The sequence below is a fragment of the Lytechinus pictus genome, chromosome 9 (genome assembly GCF_037042905.1).
Source record: "Lytechinus pictus isolate F3 Inbred chromosome 9, Lp3.0, whole genome shotgun sequence".
NCBI lineage: Eukaryota > Metazoa > Echinodermata > Echinoidea > Temnopleuroida > Toxopneustidae > Lytechinus > Lytechinus pictus.
This window is the reverse complement of record NC_087253.1, coordinates 4,013,279-4,036,922: the sequence shown is the minus strand read 5'-3', so window position 1 is coordinate 4,036,922 and position 23,644 is coordinate 4,013,279. Positions and strand designations below refer to the sequence as shown.

General features: G+C 37.1%; 1 protein-coding gene across 11 annotated transcripts in view; it reads left to right on the top strand.

The window, feature by feature from the left end:
* Positions 1 to 23,644, top strand: part of LOC129268420 (cytoskeleton-associated protein 5-like) — a 92,106-nt gene that overhangs the window by 22,787 nt on the left and 45,675 nt on the right. For all 11 annotated transcript variants that reach the window (XM_064104513.1, XM_064104512.1, XM_064104511.1 and 8 more), the window contains 14 exons: positions 835 to 999; positions 2,390 to 2,518; positions 4,139 to 4,342; positions 6,334 to 6,423; positions 9,603 to 9,713; positions 10,651 to 10,743; positions 11,787 to 11,972; positions 13,289 to 13,386; positions 14,157 to 14,340; positions 14,719 to 14,964; positions 16,175 to 16,273; positions 17,171 to 17,284; positions 19,596 to 19,724; positions 22,815 to 23,009. In XM_064104513.1, the coding sequence (XP_063960583.1) occupies positions 835 to 999; positions 2,390 to 2,518; positions 4,139 to 4,342; positions 6,334 to 6,423; positions 9,603 to 9,713; positions 10,651 to 10,743; positions 11,787 to 11,972; positions 13,289 to 13,386; positions 14,157 to 14,340; positions 14,719 to 14,964; positions 16,175 to 16,273; positions 17,171 to 17,284; positions 19,596 to 19,724; positions 22,815 to 23,009 (2,043 nt within the window). The remainder of the gene's footprint in view (positions 1 to 834; positions 1,000 to 2,389; positions 2,519 to 4,138; positions 4,343 to 6,333; positions 6,424 to 9,602; positions 9,714 to 10,650; positions 10,744 to 11,786; positions 11,973 to 13,288; positions 13,387 to 14,156; positions 14,341 to 14,718; positions 14,965 to 16,174; positions 16,274 to 17,170; positions 17,285 to 19,595; positions 19,725 to 22,814; positions 23,010 to 23,644) is intronic.

Below are 23,644 nucleotides of genomic sequence, written 5' to 3'. Positions count from 1 at the left end.
ATTAAAATCAGATGTGAATTAAGAAAGTTGTGTCGTTTTAAAGTTTTGGTTAATCTCACAAAGTACATGCTGATTCAGCCCCCCCCTCAACATTTTTCGCGATAAATCCGCCACGCGAAATTTTTTGACCGTGTCGCTCGCTGACTTTTTACCTTCAAGTCTCTCGCAACTTTTGAGACCAAAGTTGTGACCCCCGGGTACGCGGTTCCGAAATCACGCAACATTTCGTAAGTGCATGCAGACCCAAAATTACTCAAAAACGTGAATTTGTGTACAAATCCAATGCAAATAGTGTTTTTAACCAAAATTCATAAATGTATCATTATTTTTCCTTTTACTGCTTAAAATCAATTAATTTTATCTATTTTATGGTCGAAATAAAGTCCCCGACAATTTCCATTGAAAAAACAAAAAAAAAAAAAGTCGAAAAACAAAGAAATACATAAGAAATTTAGAAAACAATAGAATACATAAGAAAATAAATGTGATGTTGAAATTTTTTTTAAATAAATTTGATCAGATGCCTATCTAGAGTATGTGAAACACAAAAATTAGCATTTCAGGGGCATTATTTTATTAATTAGAGCAAACTTATGATTTTACGCATAAATTAGCATAATTAATGAGACATGAGATTTTTTGCAGAATTTGATGGTATAGTTTTGTAGATAATGCCATGGGTAACACGTGTGCCAATTTTCGTCGCGATCGCGAGATCGACGGCCGAGATCATAGGGGGGGGGCTGAATCAGCCCCCCCCCCAGTCTTCTTAGGCATCGAAATAGCCCAGTCTATTTAGGGTTAAATGTGGTGTGTGTTTGCACTTTTCTCCAGACAACGTTCCAGAACATTCTTGAAGACGTCCTAGCCGCACTCGACAACAAGAATCCCTCGATAAGAACAGAGACAGCGTTGTTCCTGTGTCGAGCATTCAGACAGTGTACTCCGGCAACGCTTCCTAAATCCATACTCAAACCACTCTGTGCATCCTTAGTCAAGGTAAGTCCATAGTTCACACTGGTTTTTGTCTCGCCTGCATAGCAGGTGCCGCTTTTCTATATTCCAGGGAATAATTTTCCTGGTATCGCATCGCAATTTGCTCCACATTTTTTAAAGACTGCTACACATAAAGTCTTTTGTATAGCATATTTTCATAGGACTGTACATTACTTAGTTGAGAGCTTTTCTCTCATGACCAAAAATGCTATTCAAATTTGTAGATCAAAATTATTCCCTGTATTCTTTAAAAAAAATCTGTCCAATGTTAAGTTCAAAGGTAAAAGCGAGTAGTTGCAGCAAACAATTATTTTGTGAGAAAGTCTTTTAAATCAAGGTTAATTGTCACTATATTATCATATATCTAGATCTGGTTCATTAATAATGTAAACTTATCTTTGTGGAATCACAAAATCTTAGAGCAAAACCGATAATTTTGATGGTCACTAACGCGGAAAAGCATATGTGGGGCAGTGTATTAATATTGCTTGGAAAAAATGCCTGACATTTGATGAAATTCTGTGCTTATTTTACTCGTTTCTGAGCAATTGCGCATTTTCTTCCAGAGCCCTTTGGCACATATTTTTTATTTATACATACAAACACTTGGGTGGTCATTTCATTGGATTTTGTTCGATTTCATTTTGAGATCGTTACCACAACTGGTACTTATCTTTAATTCACAGATTTAGAAATATTGGTCTGTATGGTGCAGTTCGGGTTCTTATAACATGATGCATCATGGGATTGCATTCAACTCCGGCAGTATCCGAGATCATCTAAATGCTATGATGCAGTATTGATCATTAGATTTCTGTACCTATGAAATGATTATGAATGATATTAAATGAGAAATAATAACCTGGACAGAAATATGGTTCAATTAATAATTGAACATAATTGAACTGCACATGTTTTGGAATAGAACGTAGTAAAATTTGATGCGAGTATTGATACATGGAACAACTTACTGTGAAAGTTCTAAATCATCGTACAAATACTTATGTTCAAATCTGTGACTATGCTTACCATCCTTGTTAGAATAAAAGCAAATTGAATAGTTGTGATGACGTCATAGCAATTCTTCAGTTTGCTACGAATAAAACAAAAGCCTGCAATCATAAAATAATGTTATACTGATATTCTTACAAGTAATTTGGACCTTAAAATGATAATAAAAAAAAGTCTTATTTACATTTTCAGAAAATCAGACTGTTTCTCAGTTGTGAGACGTGCTGTGGCCTTGATTCATCATTATGAATGAGTTTAATAATGCAGCTATTTTATTACTGATGAATTGAAAGTTAAATGTTGTCAAGTTTAAAGATTAAAATCTTTTTAATTAATTCATGATTCTAACTGAGTTGATAGTGATTGTTATATTTCTCTCCAGAAACTGGCTGATACCACACCAGACTGCAGAGAAGCCTCGTCCGAAGCCTTGGGGACAGCGCTGAAGGTGGTTGGAGAGAAGCCAATGAACCCGTTTCTGGCCGATCTAGAAAAGATCAAGTTAGACAAGGTGAGTCCATTGTAACGCTGGCATCAAACGTAACTACCTGGTACCATGGTAACATTGCCTAATCAAGGATTAGGTTGTGTCACAAAAAAAAAATTATTTGCAATGTCATACTGAAATTGCAAATGCGCAACCTGATATTTTAGCTGTGGCCTTGATTAATCATTCTGTATGAATTTTTTCCGAAATTTATCAATTCATCCCAGCCATGGCGTAATTTCTTCGGCAAGAAATTTATCCACATTGTGCTGCACTCGACCCAGGTGAGGTGAGTGGGTACCCGGTAGGATTTATTCCTTGAACGCTTTAGCGCCTATTAATATGGCGGCTTAGCTACAGCCGGGGTGATAATATGATGCCAAGTATCAAAGTGCAGTTGAGTATGTGCACATAGTAACTGCGCTATATAAATTGACGTATTAGTATTATTATTATCTCAGTAATGTGCGGCCTCCAGCCAACGCGGTGATGCGTTGTGTACTGCATGTAACAGAATTTAAGTGTGATTTTTAGTCAGACTCAAGACTTTGTGATAACACCCCCTGAACTAAACTCTATTTGTATTGCCCACATCATTACCTTGACACCTTTGTTTGATAACATTTCATATTTGACTAAAAAAGGGTTTGGGGTTCAAGTCCCTGCCATGGCATGTTTTCCTTTATCAAGAAATTTATCCACATTGTGCCGCACTCCACCCAGGTGAGGTAAATGTGTATCCGGTAGGAATCCATTCCTTGAAATGCGTGTGCACTGTAAGTAATTATTGCCACCAAGCCAAAGCTGGGGTAATAATATCCAAATCGTTTGGGTAGAGATGTCGTAATCATAATGTGATATGCGCTAGACAAGAACTTTTAAAATTGTTATTATTATTTATGTAATGCTTCAATCATTGATTGATATTTGTCTTTTTTAGATCAAGGAATATAGCGAGAAGGTAGAGCTTGGTATTTGCCTTAATTTTTGTCTCAATATAATTGATTGATATTGGTCTTATTTCAGATTAAGGGATATTACGAGAAGGTATTGTTCATATTTGACTAAGTTGATGTTTTAAAGTGATTGTTTAACATTGGTTTGACTTTTAAAAAATCTGAGCTAGAAGGTCACACTTGTCACCTGTGAATGTGATATGTTACAAAAATGAAGCCCAGAAAAAATTGCGTTCAAAAATAATTATTTAGTGCTTCAAAAATTGAAATATAAAGTGACCGGAAACTCCAACTTAATTTCATCCCAATCACTTATGTGTACTATTTAGGCATCTAGTAGACGCCTATTTACAAAATCGGGGTTTGCCTTGTAGTTTTAGCTTTTCTTTCTCAATAATGGTTGTTTTCAGGGTTTATTAGTTCTAATACATGCACTTGTACATATGTTTCATCTTGGTTTAAAAATTTTTTAAATCAGTTGCTCACAAAGTTAAACAATACCTTTAATCATTTATTACTTCTTTCAGATCAAGGAATATAGCGAGAAGGTAGAGCTTGGTATTTGCCTTAATTGATGTCTCAATAATTGATTGATAATATTGGTCTTATTTCAGATAAAAGATATTACGAGAAGGTATTGTTCATATTTGACTAAATTGATGTTTTAATCATTGATTACTTCTTTCAGATCAAGGAATATAGCGATAAGGTAGAGCTAGCCCACGGCGGAGGGAAGAAGAAATCCAAGGAACCGAAAGCAGAGGCAGGTCCATCCAAGGAGGCTCCTGCTGCTAAGGCCTCCTCCTCCAAGGCTCCTTCTAAGGCTCCAGCTAAGAGTGCTGGAAGCAGACCAGGAACTGCCAAATCAAAGCCCAAGACAGATTCGGGCGCAGTAAGTTCTCTTGTAATTGTCTGTGAGGTTGTTTCAATGGTCCCATGGCATTTGCTCTAATGGAAAATCTGCATATAAGCCCAACATAAAATCTTACCTCCAAAAATTAATTTACCCTACACCTTATTTTGACATTATTCACCTCTGTACAGGGGTTGTGGCTCAGTGGACAAGTCTCCGGACTTTGAACCACAAGGTCCGGGGTTCAAATCCCACCACAGCACTGGCGTCCTTTGGCAAGGCGTTTTTTTACACATGTCACTCTCTACCCAGGTGTAGTAAATGGGTGCCCGGTAGTAAGGAATTCCTTGAATGCTCGAGCGTCCGATCAGGGTAGCCGAGCTAAAGCTGGGGTGATAGTATGCAGCGCTTAGAAACATTTGTATTAAGCGCTATATAATTGTTGCATATTATTATTATTATTCAGAACCAAAAACTCTATTACAATGCTAGCTCTGATCCTATGACCTCTGAGATGTTAAGACCGGAGCTAATGTTGCAGGAGCAAATACTGTGTCACCGTTTCGATACATGGGTAACTCTGCCTAAGCCAACCTTTCATCCCGGGATAGCTTTGAAGCTGCTGAAAGGGATTACTCTTCGTGGTTCAAGGTTCATACATGGGTGTTAATACATGATGTCATACTATTCAAGTGGGGGGGAATGGCACAATATTTCATCCGCCCCTGAACAAAAGGTTTGCTGCTTGAACTTACTCCAGTGCTTCCATTAGTCAAATATTCGCCTATTAAGTAGAAGCAATTTTTTAAATACCAGATTATTAAAACAAGTTGAATTTATCCCAAGTTGACCAGATTTCTGAGGTCCCAAAAGGTTTGACTGAGGCAGAGTTACCCTGTAAATTTCCTTTCTTAAAGGACAAGTCCACCCCAACAAAAAGTTGATTTGAATAAAAAGAGAAAAATCCAACAAGTATAACACTGAAAATTTCATGAAAAAAATTAAATGTAAAATAAAGACTGACCCATTTGCATGTCACTGTTTTGTTAAAATAAGCATAACTTCAAAGTGCCATAACTTTTTTATCTTACATCCGATTTGATGAAATTTTCAGCGTTACGTTTGTTTGATTTTTCTCTATTTATTCAAATCAACATTTTTGTGGGGTGGACTTGACCTTTAAAGCAATTCTCTGTAAGAGAAGATGGAATCTTTTGTACATGCCTTAGTTTGCAACTACAGAATGTTGATATTTTGTTGTCGTATGATAGTCGTACCGTTTGCTTATACTGAAGTTTTCATGTTTTTGTCATGAGATCTCATACATGCAAGATGCAGAGCTGCCAAGTAGTACGATTTTTCCGTATTTAGTACGTTTTTGCAACCAAAATACGGCAGTACGTTTTTTCTTTAAAAAATACGTGGTTTTTTTTTTTTACAAAATCGAAATTTATTGAGAAAAATCATCTCTATATGTCTCTATTTCATAAAACGTACACAAATATGGTTATTAGATCAATGTAATTTCAGGAAACTTGTTTTTTTTTTCAATCATTTTGTAAAAACCAGGGTGAGATATACACAAGTTTCAATGTTTTTTTTTTTTTTTTCATCTGCAAGAGCAGTGCACATTTTAGCTTGCATGCAGCTTGAGCGCCGTGATGGGCGAGTGCGCCAAGCATTTTATTATGAAATACACTTTTTTGGGGAAATATACAAAATATTTATCTCACACGGTAAAAATACTGATTTTTTTTGTCAAAATACTGATTTTGGGGGATAAGAATACTGAAAATGCAAAATACAACTTGGCAGCTCTGAAGATATAGTATCACAGTTGTTTTTATTGTAATAATAATAATCATCATCTCCATCAACTTCATCACCATCATCATCAGCATCATCATCATCATCACTATCATCATCATCTTTACCATGATCATCGCCAAGACTATCATCACCATCACTATCATCTTAAGATATCAGAAGTACATGTATTTCATCTTGATATTATTGTTTTTCTCTTACAGGCTAAAGGTGGTAAAGCGGTGAAAGGAGGAAAGAAAAAAGCACCAAAGAATGAGGGTCAAGATGACATGAAATCAGAACCTTTATTAACGGTATGTCTTATTAGTCTCTATCCTTTTTTATTATTATTATTTATTTGGCCATAAAAACATACAAAAATTGTACAATGTAATTACATAAATACAATTTGAAATTGAATAATTAAATATAGATAAGGTAGAAATGAAAGAGAAGAAGAAAACAGTAAGAAAACGGTTTTTCCATGGGCCAGGGCTCGCAAAAGTAAAATTCAGTACTATTGCCCAGAGGCATGCGAGCCCTCATGGAAAAACCGTTGAGAGAATATTGCACATTCAATATATAAAATTGCACATTATTAAAATTCAAATACAACACATTGACAAACATTATTTTAAAAAGTATGTACGTAACGCCAGGCAAGATACAGTAAAAGGAATAAAGACGGGTATTGGGAAGAATTTGAATACCCATGCCGGACTGATATGTGTGTAATGCTTAACATAACATAGCACAAAGATAACTTAGATTTGTGTGAGGTACTAGAGCCTGAAAAGCAACAATGAAATGAAATAAGGAGGAATGCCCTAGACAACAGCAAGAGCATGCCTCCACATTCCTATTAATGACATGTGTACTCGCCAGGCTCCAGCACCTAATACATAACAATCATTGAGACAACAAATAGTAAAATTACAGGAAACTTGCCTCCTTTGATGAAGAAAAAGAAGAGAAATTAAGAACTGCATAGTAATAATAATAATTAAAAAAATATAGAAATGATATTGAGATTTTTAGAATTTTATGTGCCCCCAACAGTTTTGCTAAAGAGGAATAAAAAAAAAAAAAAAATCAACTGTACCAAATGGATATAACAGATCATACAGCCTGTACTACTTGAGCATTATTCTAAATATTAATTGAAAAAAAAAAATATTAATTATATACTAAATCCTTACTGACAGATAATTGAATCAAATTACAATAAAGGAAACACAATTGTTGGATGCACATCATAGAATGAAATATGCAAAGTACATGTAATTATATAGGTAATATGGCAAGCATATCAAATTACAGGAAAAGTGTAATGGCAAAAATTAATTTAGTATAACTGTTCTAGAGGTAATAAAGTTCCAACTAAATAGAGGAGAAGAGAGGGGGAAGAGATATATGCACTGTATAATACAGCAGACAAAAATAATTATTAAAGAAATGTCATTGTTGGAATCATAGCACGAATAATGAGGTGGTGAAAGGAAAGCAAAAAAAAAAATAAATGGAAAGAAAATGGAGTTATTTATGAGTTGGACAAGAGTGCTCCCTTTAAAGAAGAAAGAAATGAAGAGAGGGAAGTTGAAACAGCATTATCTCTTACACTTAGAGGAAGAGTGTCCCAAAGTCTTGGAAGGCGCCTAGAGGGTGAAAAGAAAAAAGACTGAGTTCTAGAGGGCAGATGACGGAAAGAAAGTGTTTCAGGATGGCGGGGGTTGATATAGATATCATAGAGTCTTTGCCTTTGGCTTGTATTATGAACTCTATTTCTACTTATTAAATTATGAGAAGCTAAAAGTAAGAGGACTTTGTTCCACTTTAATACTGTAGTATTCAGATATCCATGAAAAAAATGAATATCCATATTTTATTGTTCGAAAAATAGACATGAAAAAAAATACTTCAAAAATTTGCTTTGTCCAATTGATCATGGGCCCGGCAGCCGCTGTGCAGCGCCAGATCGACAAGGCTCTATCCCTTTAATTGTTGAACGCCAAACAGGGTAGCAGCGACTACCATCTTTTAACGTCTTTTGGTCTGACGCGGCCGGGGTTTGAACTCCCGACCTCTTAGTTATGAGATGGACGCTCTACCAACTGAGCCAAGACAACGGTTTAGATAGCCATGGTTTAGTTATATCCTTCTCTTTTATCGTCTATCATAGATCAATAAGCTTCTTGTAACTGAAGAGAATCATAACGAATATGCAAATGAATGATGATTAATCTGTTTCTAATATTCATATGAAATAACTTATGAATAATTCATTGACAGGATGAGGAGGTGGAGGAGAAGGCTGCAGCATTACTCTCATTGTCTTTTCTAACTCAAGTAGCCTCTAGTAGCTGAAGAGAATCATAATGAATATGCAAATGAATGATGATTAACTCTAAATAGACTGGGCTATTTTGATGCCTAAGAAGACGGGGGGGGGGGGCTCATTCAGCCCCCCCCTATGATCTCGGCCGTCGACCGCGCGATCGCGATGAAAATTGGCATTTGCATTACCCATGGCATAATCTCCAAGACTCTAGGATGAAATTTTCCTAAAAATCTCATAATTCATTAATTATGCTAATTTATGCGTAAAATCAAAGATTTGCTCTAATTAGCTAAATAAGGCCTCTAAACTGCTAATTTTTTATTCAAAGACTCTTTGAAGGATTCTGATCAAATGTACTTTAAAAAAAAAAAAATATCACAATTCTTTTCTTATGTATTTTATTGTTTTTAAAATTTCTTTGTTTTTCGACTTTTTGTTTTTTATTGTTTTATCAATGGAAATCGTCCGCTACTTTATTCTGACCATATACAAGATGAAATTAATTGAGTTTGATTAGTGAAATTGAAAATAATGATACATTTATGAATTTTGGCTAAAAACACAATTTGCATTGCATTTGTACACAAATTCATGTTTTTGAGCAATTTCGGGTCGACATGCACTTACAAAATGTTGCGTAATTTTGGAACCACGTACCCAGGCGTCGCAAATTTGGTCTCAAAAGTTGCGCAAGACTTGAAAGAAAAAAGTCATGGAATGGCGCCGCGCCAGCTTTTCGCCTTACAGATTTATTGCGAAAAATGTCAAGGGGGGGGGGCTGAATCAGCCCCCCCCCAGTCTTTTTAGGGTTAATCTATTTTGAATATTCATATGAGATAACTTATGTGGAGCGTTGTGGCCCAGTGGATTAGTTTTCTGACTTTGAAACAGAGGGTCGTGGGTTCGAATCCCAGCCATGGCGTAATTTCCTTAAGCAAGAAATTTATCCACATTGTGCTGCACTCAACTCAGGTGAGGTGAATGGGTACCCGGCAGGATTAGTTCCTTGAATGCATGAGCGCTGAAAGGCAGCTCGAGCTAAAGCCGGGGTAATAATAATAATAACCTCGCGCCTCGGAATATAATATTTCTCTATAGATGGCGCTATATAAATGCCTATTATTATTATTATAATTATGAATAATTCATTGACAGGATGAGGAGGTGGAGGAGAAGGCCGCAGCATTGCTCTCATCATCTATCCTAACTCAACTAGCCTCTAGTAATTGGAAAGAAAGATTGGCAGCCATGGAAGAATTCACAAAGGCAAGTTTTTCATAGTCTTTTGAAATTTAAGAGATAGGAAAGCTGTAGAGGTTGCTAATTTGAGCTATCATATTCTTCCTAAATTTCCTGTCAAAAACTTTCAATTGGAAAGGATTGATTTTGCCCTCACTGTAATAAATAAAAGTTGAACAGATGGCTCATATCCAATAGATATTCTCTGTAACACCCACTGTATATATTGTAAACATGTGGAGAGTAGAGATATTGTTATATTGTTATGTTTAATACTGTATATTGTAAAGCGCCTATTACATGTTTAAATGGAAAGCGCTAAATGACAATATGTATGTATATATTTTAATCACATGATTTGCACTAAGCCCTTATTGATATGATTCTCTAATTTTTCTGCTCCTTTTTGACTTCCTGAAGAATGGCACCTTGTAATACACTTTTTATGTAAAAATTCAGTTTATCTGGTATACATGTACATGTATGAATACTAACTATTTAATAGTAGTTGAAATGAGGTGAAAGATGAAATGATCCATTCAACGAGGCGTAGCCGAGTTGAATGGATCATTTCATTTCATTTTTCACCGAATGAAGTATCCTGTCCATTGCACGAATGAAAAAACATTCATTATTTGGTTTATATGACACCTAAAAAATTATTTTTTTCCATATGAAATTCATGAATTTCGATGCAAAACATGCTCATGCAGTGCGAGTTTGGTTTGTTGATTGTTACGTCATTACAACGTGCGCACTGCTGGTGCATGAGCTGCAGTCTCGGTGCGCGAGTGCAATGGACAAAATCGTATGGATCCAAAATTGCATGATGAATGGATCCAAAATTGCACGGTTGATGACGTCATTGCAAAATGGGCTGAATGAACGATATCAAACAACCAGTCAAATCACAAGGATCTATCTAGGTGTCATACAATATTTTTTATTGTCTTTGGTTTTACAGAAAGTAGAGAATATGGAGAAAAATATCATCAATGCTCAGGTATTTGTCCGAGTTCTTGCCAAGAAACCAGGATTTAAAGAGGCCAATTTTCAGGTTAGTACTTTGCTCCTGTATTCAAATGATTGTTAGAATGAGGGAGTGATGGATGGATGATGGATGGATGGATGGATGGATGGATGGATGGATGGATGGATGGATGGATGGATGGATGGATGGATGGATGGATGGATGGATGGATGGATGGATGGATGGATGGATGGATGGATGGATGGATGGATGGATGGATGGATGGATGGATGGATGGATGGATGGATGGATGGATGGATGGATGGATGGATGGATGGATGGATGGATGGATGGATGGATGGATGGATGGATGGATGGATGGATGGATGGATGGATGGATGGATGGATGGATGGATGGATGGATGGATGGATGGATGGATGGATGGATGGATGGATGGATGGATGGATGGATGGATGGATGGATGGATGGATGGATGGATGGATGGATGGATGGATGGATGGATGGATGGATGGATGGATGGATGGATGGATGGATGGATGGATGGATGGATGGATGGATGGATGGATGGATGGATGGATGGATGGATGGATGGATGGATGGATGGATGGATGGATGGATGGATGGATGGATGGATGGATGGATGGATGGATGGATGGATGGATGGATGGATGGATGGATGGATGGATGGATGGATGGATGGATGGATGGATGGATGGATGGATGGATGGATGGATGGATGGATGGATGGATGGATGGATAAATTGGACAAATGAACATATAAAGGGACATCTGTCAAATGACTGACATCATGAATAGATGAACAAAGGCATACCTTACGTACATGTATGTAAATTTTCATTGCCTAAGTATTCTTGCCTATACACATATTTCTCATGTCAGTTTTTACAAAGGTGTACTGCTTTTTAATGTTTGAAATATGTAATGAGTCTTTTAATTGTTTTTACTTTGTATACATGACCAATTCAGCCATTTGGCTGCGACTCATGTTTTTAATAAACCTTGAATTGAAAATAAACAAATTAATAAATATGTGAATTAATAAATGAACTTCAGAACAAAACAAACCATATCGCTATTATTCTCACAGGTGATGAACGCTAAGATATGTCTCGTTGGCTTCCTGGCCGAGAAAGCTAGATTCTCTCGTCGGTGTGCTCAGGTTGTCATAGCTCCTCTCATCGACAAGGTCGGTGACATCAAATCAGGGTCAAAGGTCAAGGAATCATTGACAGCTATCGCTGAAGCTTGCCAGCTTGGTTATGTTGCTGAAGAGGTAAGGCTTTGAAATTTCAACCGTTGAATAAGGATGATTTATTTCATATTTAAATTATTTTTTTATTTTACAAAAAGAGGCTTTCACAAATAGTCGTAGGACCGTTGATCACGTTACTATTCAATTCAATTCAAGACTTTATTTGAGACACAACTGCATAAGCAGAGGTCCATATAAACAAACATCATAGTATACACCAAGACAGACATACATAGATAAAACTAGATTAAACAAGAACGGAAAATTATGTATAAACAGTAGAACAAGGTATGGCCATGCGTTTTATGTTGGGCGTTTTTATGATTACACATACACAATTGCTCCGCTACAAACTCTACACACGAATCCAATGACTAACTTTAACTGTGGACTTAACACGATACCCTACCCTTAACCTAACCCTAAATCTAAAATAAAATCCTACTGTAATGTTAACCCTACTTCATAGACAAAATAAAGCCTAGAGTATTTGTCACAGGAGCAAGAGTTTTGTCAACATTTTTGCACATGATCGCCATGCTCGCAATTAATCACACAGCCAAATGTGAAAGCCAGTTCAGGGTTCCCAGCCCATCAGGGAAATCGGGGAAATCACAAAAAATTATTTTACTTTTTTCCAGTCAGGGAAAAATCAGGGAATTCAATAAAAAATACCTCAATCAGGGAAAATGCCTAAAATGAGGGAAAAATCAGGGAAATTAGACCAACCCAAAAATCGAAAGCACGTTAGTCAGTCAGACTGTTGTATTTTGTGGCATATCAAAACAATATCCATTGAATGACTGATTATGGTGGTACTAATTAGTTTTACATTATTGTTTTTATACTGAAAATACATGTAATTCACTGCAACAACTTAGAAAACATGCAAAACTGGGAATGGGTTTAAGTAATTGTCAGGGAATTTTTAAACTTCATCAGGGAAAAATCTGGGAAATACTGTATCAGGGAATTTTGTTTTCTTGAAAAGCTGGGAACCCTGCTGTTGACTTGAGTAAAAAACAATTGACCCTAGAGTTGATGTGTACAATAAATTGTAAATGATTAGCAGTGGACTCAATCAAAAAGTCAGCTCTATGATCAAATGCTACATTATGTGTTACAGGGCACAGTTTATTCTTCTCCACCCTAACGTTTGATTAAAAAAAAATAAAATGCTTAGTAAATGATAATTATAAATGATAGAAATGAATACAAACAACTTAACATTAGTCAACCTCCTATAAGTTGAATAATCGCCCAAGACTTTAGGCAAAGTTACCTGCACAATTTTCTGTATTTTAGTGATTTTTATTTGATTGTTTGTTTTGTTGTAGACGATAACATACGCCTTTGAGAAGCAGAAGAACCCCAAGAACCAGGCAGAATCTCTGAACTGGTTTGCACAAGCCATCCAGGAATTTGGTTTTTCAACGTGAGTATTTCTTATAGATTGGAAAACAAACATATGTGGTATTCTGACACAGTTAACCATTGGCTTATTTGCTGCACACTGAAGTCCAGTTTAACTATAGACCATGGTCAAACTCTTGAGCTAAAATTATGGGAAGCCAAAAATGCTATCATTGTGCTTTACCTCGTTTGATTCTTATCGTTATTGTATTCTTCCCCTATGTTTTATTGGTGAAGAAATGTATCTAGTTATTATTCAATATATGAGTATATGACAATATGAGTACCAATTGTGCTGACAAATTGAATTTGTGCCAAGTACAAATCATTATAACTATTATAATAATATGGTCCATTTAATAGCGCAGCTACTTTAATTGCATATACTCTACTGCGCTTGATACTTGGTATCATACTATTATCCCGGCTGTAGCTGAGCCGCCATATAGGCGCTAGAGCATTTAAGGAGTAAATCCTACTGGGTACCCATTCACCTCACCTGGGTCGAGTGCAGCACAATGCGGGTAAATTTCTTGCTGAAGGAAAACACGCCATGGCTGGGATTCGAACCCACGTCCCTGTGATTGAAGGACGAGAGTCGTAACCACTAGACCACGATGCCCCCACAACTTTTAACTTTTAATTATGCAATTAATAGTTGCCACTTTGTTACAAAACAAGAAGGATCCAATGAATTTCATGATAGTAAAACCGAGAAAACTATAACAGATTGCACAAAATATTTAATTATTACTATTGTAATACATTATATTTGTATTTGTCTGTTGTCAGGGTTACACCCAAGAAGGTAATTGGGTTCATCAAGACAGCATTAGCGGCAATCAACCCACAGGTCAGGACGTCGGCGATTTCCCTATTAGGTGTGATGTACATGTACATGGGAGCTAATCTACGTATGCTGTTTGACGGAGAAAAGGCCGCCCTCTTATCTCAGATTGATGCTGAAATTGAAAAGGTAAGATGACGGGGGTGGAATTATCAGAAATCGATTTCCAAAGGAAAAATAATAATTTAGTAAATCAATCATGAATTATAGCAGTCCGACGATCACTACTATATTATTACTAGGGACTGCATGTATCCTATGGAAAGGAGCTATATTAATCTGATTATTTTAGTTATCATGGCATGATTCCTGTTGGTGTAAGGTTCTCTTAAGGAATTCTGCTACTCGGGCCAATCAACACTATATTTTGTTATGGAGCGAGTTCATTCTTCAAGAAAAAAAAAACTTTTAGTCCTGATGTTATGATAACAAGTGGCTTATATTTACCAACTTATAAACCATAGAATAAAATTCTTAAACAAACTATTTATTTAATCCACACTCCAGGTTTCAGGGCAGAAGCCTCCTGCTCCTTTCCGCGGGATCTCCAAGAAGGATGACAAAGGCGATGACGGCGACGATGATGAAGAGGAGGACGATGAAGATGGAGGAGGAGGAGGAGGAGGTGGAGGAGGAGGAATGAACGTGGCTGATTTGATCCCGAGGACGGATATATCCAGTCAGATTACCGCCGAACTCGTCGCAGAGATGGGAGATAGCAAGTGGAAGATCAGGGGCGAGGCGTTAGAGAAGGTTTGTACCACGATTGCCTTTGAAGGATGTCCAGGAAACTAGTTGACCCTTGATACCTTGAATAATTGCCTAACTTGGAGCATTATTTCAGACCTGGGGGTGTTTCACAAAGATTTAAACATGACTTAGACCCGCAATTGAATGCCTAGTTGCTTGCCGTATAAAAGGCATGACCGCATTGGTCAGATCCTGCTAAGACGACGCGCTCTACTACGTATTAAATCAATAAGATTGCATGTTGCACATCGTGTATATGTCGGCATTTAAGTGTGACTCTAAGTCATACTTAAACTTTTCTGAACCCCCCCCCCCCCCTGGTGTGTATCATTTACCATAGGAAAGGATCACCAGTTGAACAGCTTTATGAAACACCCACCAGGGGCCTGTTTCATAAAACTTGTTATTATAACAAATTTTTGCAGTAACAGTTTAAAGCTACTGAAAGCATTCAATACAGGGGTGTGAGAGTTCAGATTTTTATCTGATTTCAGATTTTTTGTTTCGATTTTCAGCTTAATTTCAGCTTATTTTTGGCCTTCCTCTGTACAAAAAGTATGGGAGCTCTTTCTATTTCAGACTTTTTCAACACTCTTCAGCTTTTTTCAGATCCTTTTATTTGTGACCACTCACACCCCTTTCAATAGCTGATGCTAAATTTGTTATAGAAATTGTGTATTTGCTATTATAACAAGTCTTTATGAATTTTTTTTATAGGAAAGTACTTGTTTCACTACTTGTTAACATGATTAGTGTGGTATGAATGTATTGGGTCGTGAATTAGCATGTTTTCATTCAAGAGGGCCTATATTACAAGACTACACAGCTCGTAATGTTACATCATGGGTAAATAATCTGGCCAGGGGCCCGTTTCATAAAGCTGTTCGTAAGTTAAGAGCGATTTTAAGAACGACTGGTGATCCTTTCTTATGCGCTAAACCATTGTCAATGAACATTTTTATGCTTACCATTCACCACAAGAAAGAATCACCAGTTGTTCTTAAAGTCGCTCTTAACTTACGAACAGCTTTATGAAACACCCACCAGATGTGAGTAGTTGAGGACTTGAGATGGGGCCATTAAGGCTGCTGGTTCATTTCTGCTTTAACAATCATTTTTCACTTTTCCACACAAAAAAGAAGAAATAAAATCTATCCTTTAACATTTATTTCCAAGTTGAAGCTAGTAACTGATTTTTTGTTAATTGTAACAGGTAACAGGTATCTTGAAGGAAGCTAAGTTCATCACGCCAAGCCTCGGGGATCTACCAACAGCACTGAAAGCGAGACTAGGGGACTCCAATAAAAACTTGGTAAGAATTCATGTGGTGCCTGTTTCATAAAGTGTCGCATCACATCTATGGTAACTTTGCATTTATAGTAACTACCATGGAAACCTAGATTGTGACTAGTCTTTTGACGAGGCCTTGTGACTTGGTTATATTCTTTCAGTTATATATCAGTTTGGTTTATTTTTTCATATCTCACAAAATATCAAATACAATGTAACGTCCTTCAAAAGACAGTAAATCATAAGTGACAAAAAATAATACAATACATCACCATTATTCATGATGAATAAGAGAGAGGTTATACAATTGAACGTTCAGATTGGAGACAGATATATCAATAAGATGAGGATATGAAGGGCAAACTATTCAAAAGCAGAGCTTGTAATTTATAGTTGGTCAAGTAATTGATTCTTTGTCAAGTAGTGGCTGAAACGAGACTAGCGGTCGAAAAAGAGACCTGGCGGAACCCCGGGTGAATGCAAGATCGAAGTCGCGATTCCTTTTGGAACCTACCTTTCACTGCTTGCTATGAATTGTTTATGATCTTACTGATGCGCCAATCCGCACTTACATTACCTGATGATGTCACGGGACCTGTACGATTGCTTCGATAGTACAAAGTCATACAGGGTTCATGGATGCAAACGATAGTTCGCTGGTTGGTCGCTTTCTCAGGTAGCGGATTTAAGCCAGGAACATTTGTTAACATAAATCCAAGTCGGGTTCCTAAAAGACCAGTGTATGGCTCGTTCACCTGGGTTTGAGCGATTAGTCTTTTCTTACTTCGGGTCATATCAGGCACAGGGCCTTGAACTTTGATGACCTTTGATTAATTTGAACCCTGAGAATATATGATTATGAAATTCTACACATGGAGGAGTTTATAGATGTCCTCTTGTGTGTTTCCCCATTATCCAGGCGCAGACAACGGCGAACATCTTAGCAACGATAGCAACGGCCCTGGGTCCTGCCTCCAAGCAGCATGTGAAAACATTTGCCGCAGGACTTCTTTTACTCTGTGGGGATAGTAAGGTGAGTTTATGAAATGTGCAAGAAAATAATGTGTATCAAAGGAATGAGTTAAAGGTATTGTTTAACTTTGTGAGCAGCCGATTTAAAAAATTCTCAAACCAAGATGAACCATGTGTACAAGTGCACGTATTAGAACTAATAAACCCTGAAAACAACCATTATTGAGAATGAAAAGCTAAAACTACAAGGCAAACCCCGATTTTGTCAATAGGCGTCTTATAGACGCCTGAATAGTACATATAAGTGTATGGGATGAAATTAAGATGGTGTTTTCGGTCACTTTATATTTCAATTTTTGAAGCACTAAATAATTATTTTCGAACGCAATTTTTTCTGGGCTTCATTTTTGTAACATATCACAGACACAGGTGACAAGTGTGACCTTCTAGCTCAGATTTTTAAAAAGTCAAACCAATGTTAACCAATCACTTTAAATATTCAAGACCTCGAAATAGGATTTTTGGAGGGGCAAGGCCACTTTGGTGAGGGTCACTCAGGGGGATAAAAAAATTACACGAGGGCTCGGGCCCATTTTGCCTCCCGAAACGCTTGAAAGAGCCTTGGAAACTCAAAAAAGGAAAGTCTCCATTCAATGCAGTGTTTAAACCTATCCAATGTTGCAGATTCAGGTAGAAAGTTAAAGATAAATTCCAGTTGTGGGGACGATCTCAAAATGACTTTTTACAGAATTCAATATAATGATCGCCAAAGTGTCTGTTTGTATGAATAAAAAATATGTGCCAAAGGATTCTGGAAGAAATTGTGTAATTGCTGAGAAATAAGCAAAATAAGCGCGGATTCTGTCACTTCCGTCGGGTCTTTATTCCAGCAATAATAATACACTGTCCCACGTGTGCCTATCTGTGTTGGCGATCTTCAGTGTGATCGTTTTTTAGCTTAGATATTATGATTTCACAAAATTCAGTTTATGTAACTGTACCAGATCTAGATCCACGATGATATAGTAATACTTAACCTTGGTTTACAGACTCTCACGAAATCAGTATTTTACTGCAACTACTGTCATTTAGCTTTAAGTTGTGAAAAGAAGCCCCCGAAAACTAAAAATCAATTTTTTTCCGAGCCGGTCACTATCATCATCATCATCATCATCATCATATCACCGTCACCCTCATCTTTATCATCTTCATACTATAATATTGCATGAATTCATGTTTCGTATTTGAAAATGTATGCCCATTCTGCTTTATAAATGTATTAATTAATTCAATTAGTATAAGTTTGGGATTGTCATTTTTTTCAAGCAATCTGCTTATGATGACAATCCTTCTCCTGCAAATTGTGAATATCATATAGTTAATCATTTTTGTCTGAAATTATCTTTTTAATACTCTTTATTTATGATTCATGCCAAAAATGCTAGCATATTATGTTTATTATGTTATGAAAAATGTATTATACGAATGTTATGGATGCAGAAGAAAACAATAAATCAAATCAAATCAAATATTTCAAATTGGTCAGAAAGCGGAGGGCACCAAGGCCAGACAGGGTACCAAGGTGACCTTTAGGGGGGGCATGTAATGAAGAGTTTAAAATAAAATTTATAAGGAAAGGGCACCCAGCCAAAAAGGGCACATATTTAGTGGCCTCGAATTTTGATTAGAAAGGAAGAGGGCATGGGCTGGATATTGGTTTTTGTCTCGCCCACCAGAGGTGAAGGCGAGACTTAGGGATCCAAATGTCGTCCGTCATCCGTCCGTCACAAACCTAATGACACATAACTCCACAACCGTAAGTCACTTTTCAACCAAACTTGGATGGTAGATGGACTTGGGGGACCTGCATGTTATGCTGCAGTCGCAGGTCACATGGTAAGGTCAAAGGTTATTTTTGGGGCAACATTAAAGTTTACTTGCAAGACTTTTATGACAACTTTTATTCCATCCCAGTCATTTCACAATGAAGTTTCGATACAGTTCTGTTGCGTGCCCTTGCAAATCACGATATTTCTGGTTATTTTCATAAGTGGGCGAGACACAAAATCGCTTTTGCCTTGTTTTTTTTAAGGCCTGTATTCTATTTGAAATTAAAAAGAGACTGTATGATGTAATTCGTAGGTTTTTTTTTTTAAAGCAAGAGAGAGAGAGGATTAAGTTCTTTAATGCAATGATAATGATAATAATGAAAATTATTCGTGTAGCACATATCACTCACATTAGATAATTCCGATGCTCTTGAAGAGCTAGGTTAGAATAGAAAAAGAAAATATGTCTGGTACATTTATACTGCCCTAATAGATACATAAACGATAATGAAGTATTTGTGATTCCTTTTGTTTATTTTTTAGCCTTCTGTGAGGGCTGCTGCTCTAGCATCACTAACTGCATGGGAGGAACAGACTGGATTAGCACCGTTTATTGAAGATGAAATTCTCGTCTCTGTATTAGCTAAAGATAAACCTGTATTAAGGGCTGAGGTATGTTAACACTACTTTCTACACTCGTTTCTTCCTTCTTTTTCCTAACGCGCATTGAGACCTTTGGAAGGTGTAATGCGCTATTCAAAAACTGTTCTATTATTATTATTATATAAAACTCACATACTTGGTTAGCGTTGTTTCTTTAAGATGAGATTCTCATCTCTGTATTAGCTAAAGAGAAACCTGTATTAAGTGTTAACACTACATAAATAAATCAGTGCTAACACTATATAAAATGTACATACTTGGTTAGCACTCCGATATTCAGATATTTAAAATTTATTGTCATGCTCCAAAAAAAAAAATACATTGGCATAAAAATCATATTCCGGCTGTTGGTATACAAAGAACAATATATAACATATAATAAATAATACAAAAAATAATGGCATTAGATGGAATGCAAAATTACACAGTGACATAAAACTAACCCAAAACAATATAATGGTACGTTGCAAGGGCAGCTGCACTGAAACTCTACCTGGTGCCGTGGGGGGAACACCCCAAGCACGGTGCCGGTCCAACACATCCATGGGCCCCGGTTCGACACTGAGCAATCACAAGCACCACGCCACAACACATCACACTACAAAAACACAAAAACCCACCCACACCATACTAATAAACACATTACAAAAACACACCCATACCACTCATTACAAAAACACATCACACTACAACACAACTCACAACACATCATACCAATCCACATTACACACCACTCAAAGTCATCAACAACACTGATGTCGAAAACAGCACCCAACCAGTGCTATAAACCACCACCACGCCCGGTGGTCCCCCCACAGGACCGAGCAGCATAGCCTCAGCACAGCTGCCCCTGCAACGTATAAAAGTAATATAGCATGACAATTAAGTATAATACACAAAATCAATTAGATTGAAATACATGTTGGAGTAGGTACTTGTCGGTATTTCGGTCCCAATTTGAAGGGTATTGCCCTCTTACAAACAATATTGCACATGACAAAAATTTAAGGGGGGGGGGGGGTCATCGTTTAAACTCTGCATTGTACAGAACCATTGCATTTGTGAGGAAAGAACATCTAAACCTGCTAGTCCTTATTCTTGGTAACCGGATCCGCCCAGACCTATTAAAAACTACAAATTCATGGAGGGGATGTTATCGTCTCTAATGATACTATGTAGCTTGTCCAAGACTGCTTTGTAAGCTATGTCTTCCAACTGGGTCATTGGCAAACCTATCACTTTACTGGCAGTTTTTATTGCCTTGCTCAGCCTATCCTTATTCTGTATTAGCTAAAGATAAACCTGTATTTAGAGCTGCGGTATGTTAACACTATATAAAACTTACGTACTTGGTTAGCTTTGTTTATTGAAGATGAGATTCTCGTCACTGTATTAGCTAAAGATAACCTGTATTTAGAGCTGAGGTATGTTAACACTAATAGACCGTTTTCGGTGAATTCTTCCTCCGCTTATCATATGGATTTCATTTTTGAAGCATCTTTACACAAGCACTATGCGCCAAGCCTGCACGTGATGTTGACCCATAAGTTACAAATTGGCCTGCTAAGCGATAGATGGCGCACCGAATTGTAGGCAATTTTTTGTCTCACCTGCATAGCAGAGTGAGACTATAGGCGCCGCTTTTCCGGCGGCGGCGGCGACGGCGGCGTCAACACCAAATCTTAACCTGAGGTTAAGTTTTTGAAATGACAGCATAACTTAGAAAGTATATGGACCTAGTTCATGAAACTTGGCCATAAGGTTAATCAAGTATTACTGAACATCCTGCCTGAGTTTCATGTCACATGACCAAGGTCAAAGGTCATTTAGGGTCAATGAACTTAGACCATGTTAGGGGAATCAACATCAAAATCTTAACCTAAGGTTAAGTTTTTGAAATGTCATCATAACTTAGAAAATATATGGACCTAGTTCATGAAACTTATACATAAGGTTAATCAAGTATCACTGAACATCCTGCATGAGTTTCACATCACATGACCAAGGTCAAAGGTCATTTAGGGTCAATGAACTTTGGCCGAATTGGGGGTATCTGTTGAATTACCATCATAACTTTGAAAGTTTATGGATCTGATTCATGAAACTTGGACATAATAGTAATCAAGTATTACTGAACATCCTGTGCAAGTTTCAGGTCACATGATCAAGGTCAAAGGTCATTTAGGGTCAATGAACTTTGGCCAAATTGGGGTATTTGTTGAATTACAGCCATAAATTTGAAAGTGTGTTGGTCTAGTTCATAAAACTTGGACATAATAGTAATCAAGTATCACTGAACATCCTGTGCGAGTTTCAGGTCACATGATCAAGGTCAAAGGTCATGTAAGGTCAAAGAACTTTGGCCACGTTGGGGGTATTTGTTGAATTGCCATCATATCTCTATATTAAAGTGTATTGGTCTAGTTCATAAAACGTGGAAATAAGAGTAACCAAGTATCACTGAACATCTTGTGCGAGTTATAGTAGTTTTCAAAATCAGCACTGCTGCTATATTGAATCGCGTGATGCAGGTGAGACGGCCAGAGGCATTCCACTTGTTTTAAATATTTGGGCTAATTTTCACAACCTACTGCCTAAATCTTCTTAATTGGATAAGAATTAACATTGTAATGAATGGGAAATTTCTGGGGCTTTAAAAAAAATTTCAGGGCTCTTAGCATTTTGGAGGCAAAATGACCTGGAGTCCCCATGTAATTTTCCCCTGTAGAATTGCCTTATGATATTAAACCATTTGGATTAAATTAAATGTAATAATAATAATAGGCATTTATATTGCGCCATCTATCTAGAAATAATCTACTCCGAGGCCCATTGTTACTATTATTATCATTACCAGAGCCTTAGCTCAAGCAGCCTTTCAGTGCTCGGTGCTTTTCAAGGAATTAATCCTGCTTGGTACCCATTCACCTCACCTGGGTTGAGTGCAGCACAATTGTGCAAAAATTTCTTGCTGAAGGAAAACACGCCATTGCTGGGATTTGAACCCACGTCCCTCTTATTGAGAGCGATAGTCATAACCACTAGACCATGATGCCCCTAATATGCAATAATTGAATTGATTCTTTATCTCTGATGCAGATCTTTGGTTGGTTAGAAACGAGGATGGGTAAATACAGATCATTACCGTCCGACCTCTCTCAGGCCGTACCTCTCCTGTTTGCTGGTTTGGAGGATAGGAATGCAGATGTCAGGAAGAATGCTACTGCCGTCCTACCTCTCTTCATGATGCATCTATCATATGAGAAGATGGTCAAGATGACTGGAAAGCTAAAGGTGAGAGCCATTTCCATTGGTCAGATTACATCACATGACCATGCAATATTCTTTACTATTGCACCTATTGTGCAAATGTGAATGCTGATGTCAGGAAGGACGCTATAGCAGTTCTACCTCTCTTCATGATGCATCTATCATATGAGAAGATGGTCAAATGACATCACATGATCATGCAATAGTTTTTACTATCACCTATTAATGCCTATGTCAGGAAAAATGCTACATCTGTTGTACATCTCTTCCTGATGCATATATCATATGAGAAGATGGTTAAGATGACTGGAAAGCTAAAGGTAAAACATGTTTGTTAACCAGGTTCCAAATCAGAGCAACTCTCATTGGTCAAATGGCATCATGTGACCATGCATTATTTTTTACTATCACATGTATGAATGCCGATGTCAGGAAAAATGCTACATCTGTTCTATATCTCTTCCTGATGCATCTTTCATATTAGAAGATGGTTAAGATGACTGGTACGCTAAAAGTAAAACATGTTTGTTAACCAGGTTCCAAATCAGAGCAACTTTCATTGGTCAAATGACATCATGTGACCATGCATTATTATTTACTATCACACCTGTTGTGCAAATGTGAATGTTAATGACAGCTTTTATATTTTCTGTCTCCTA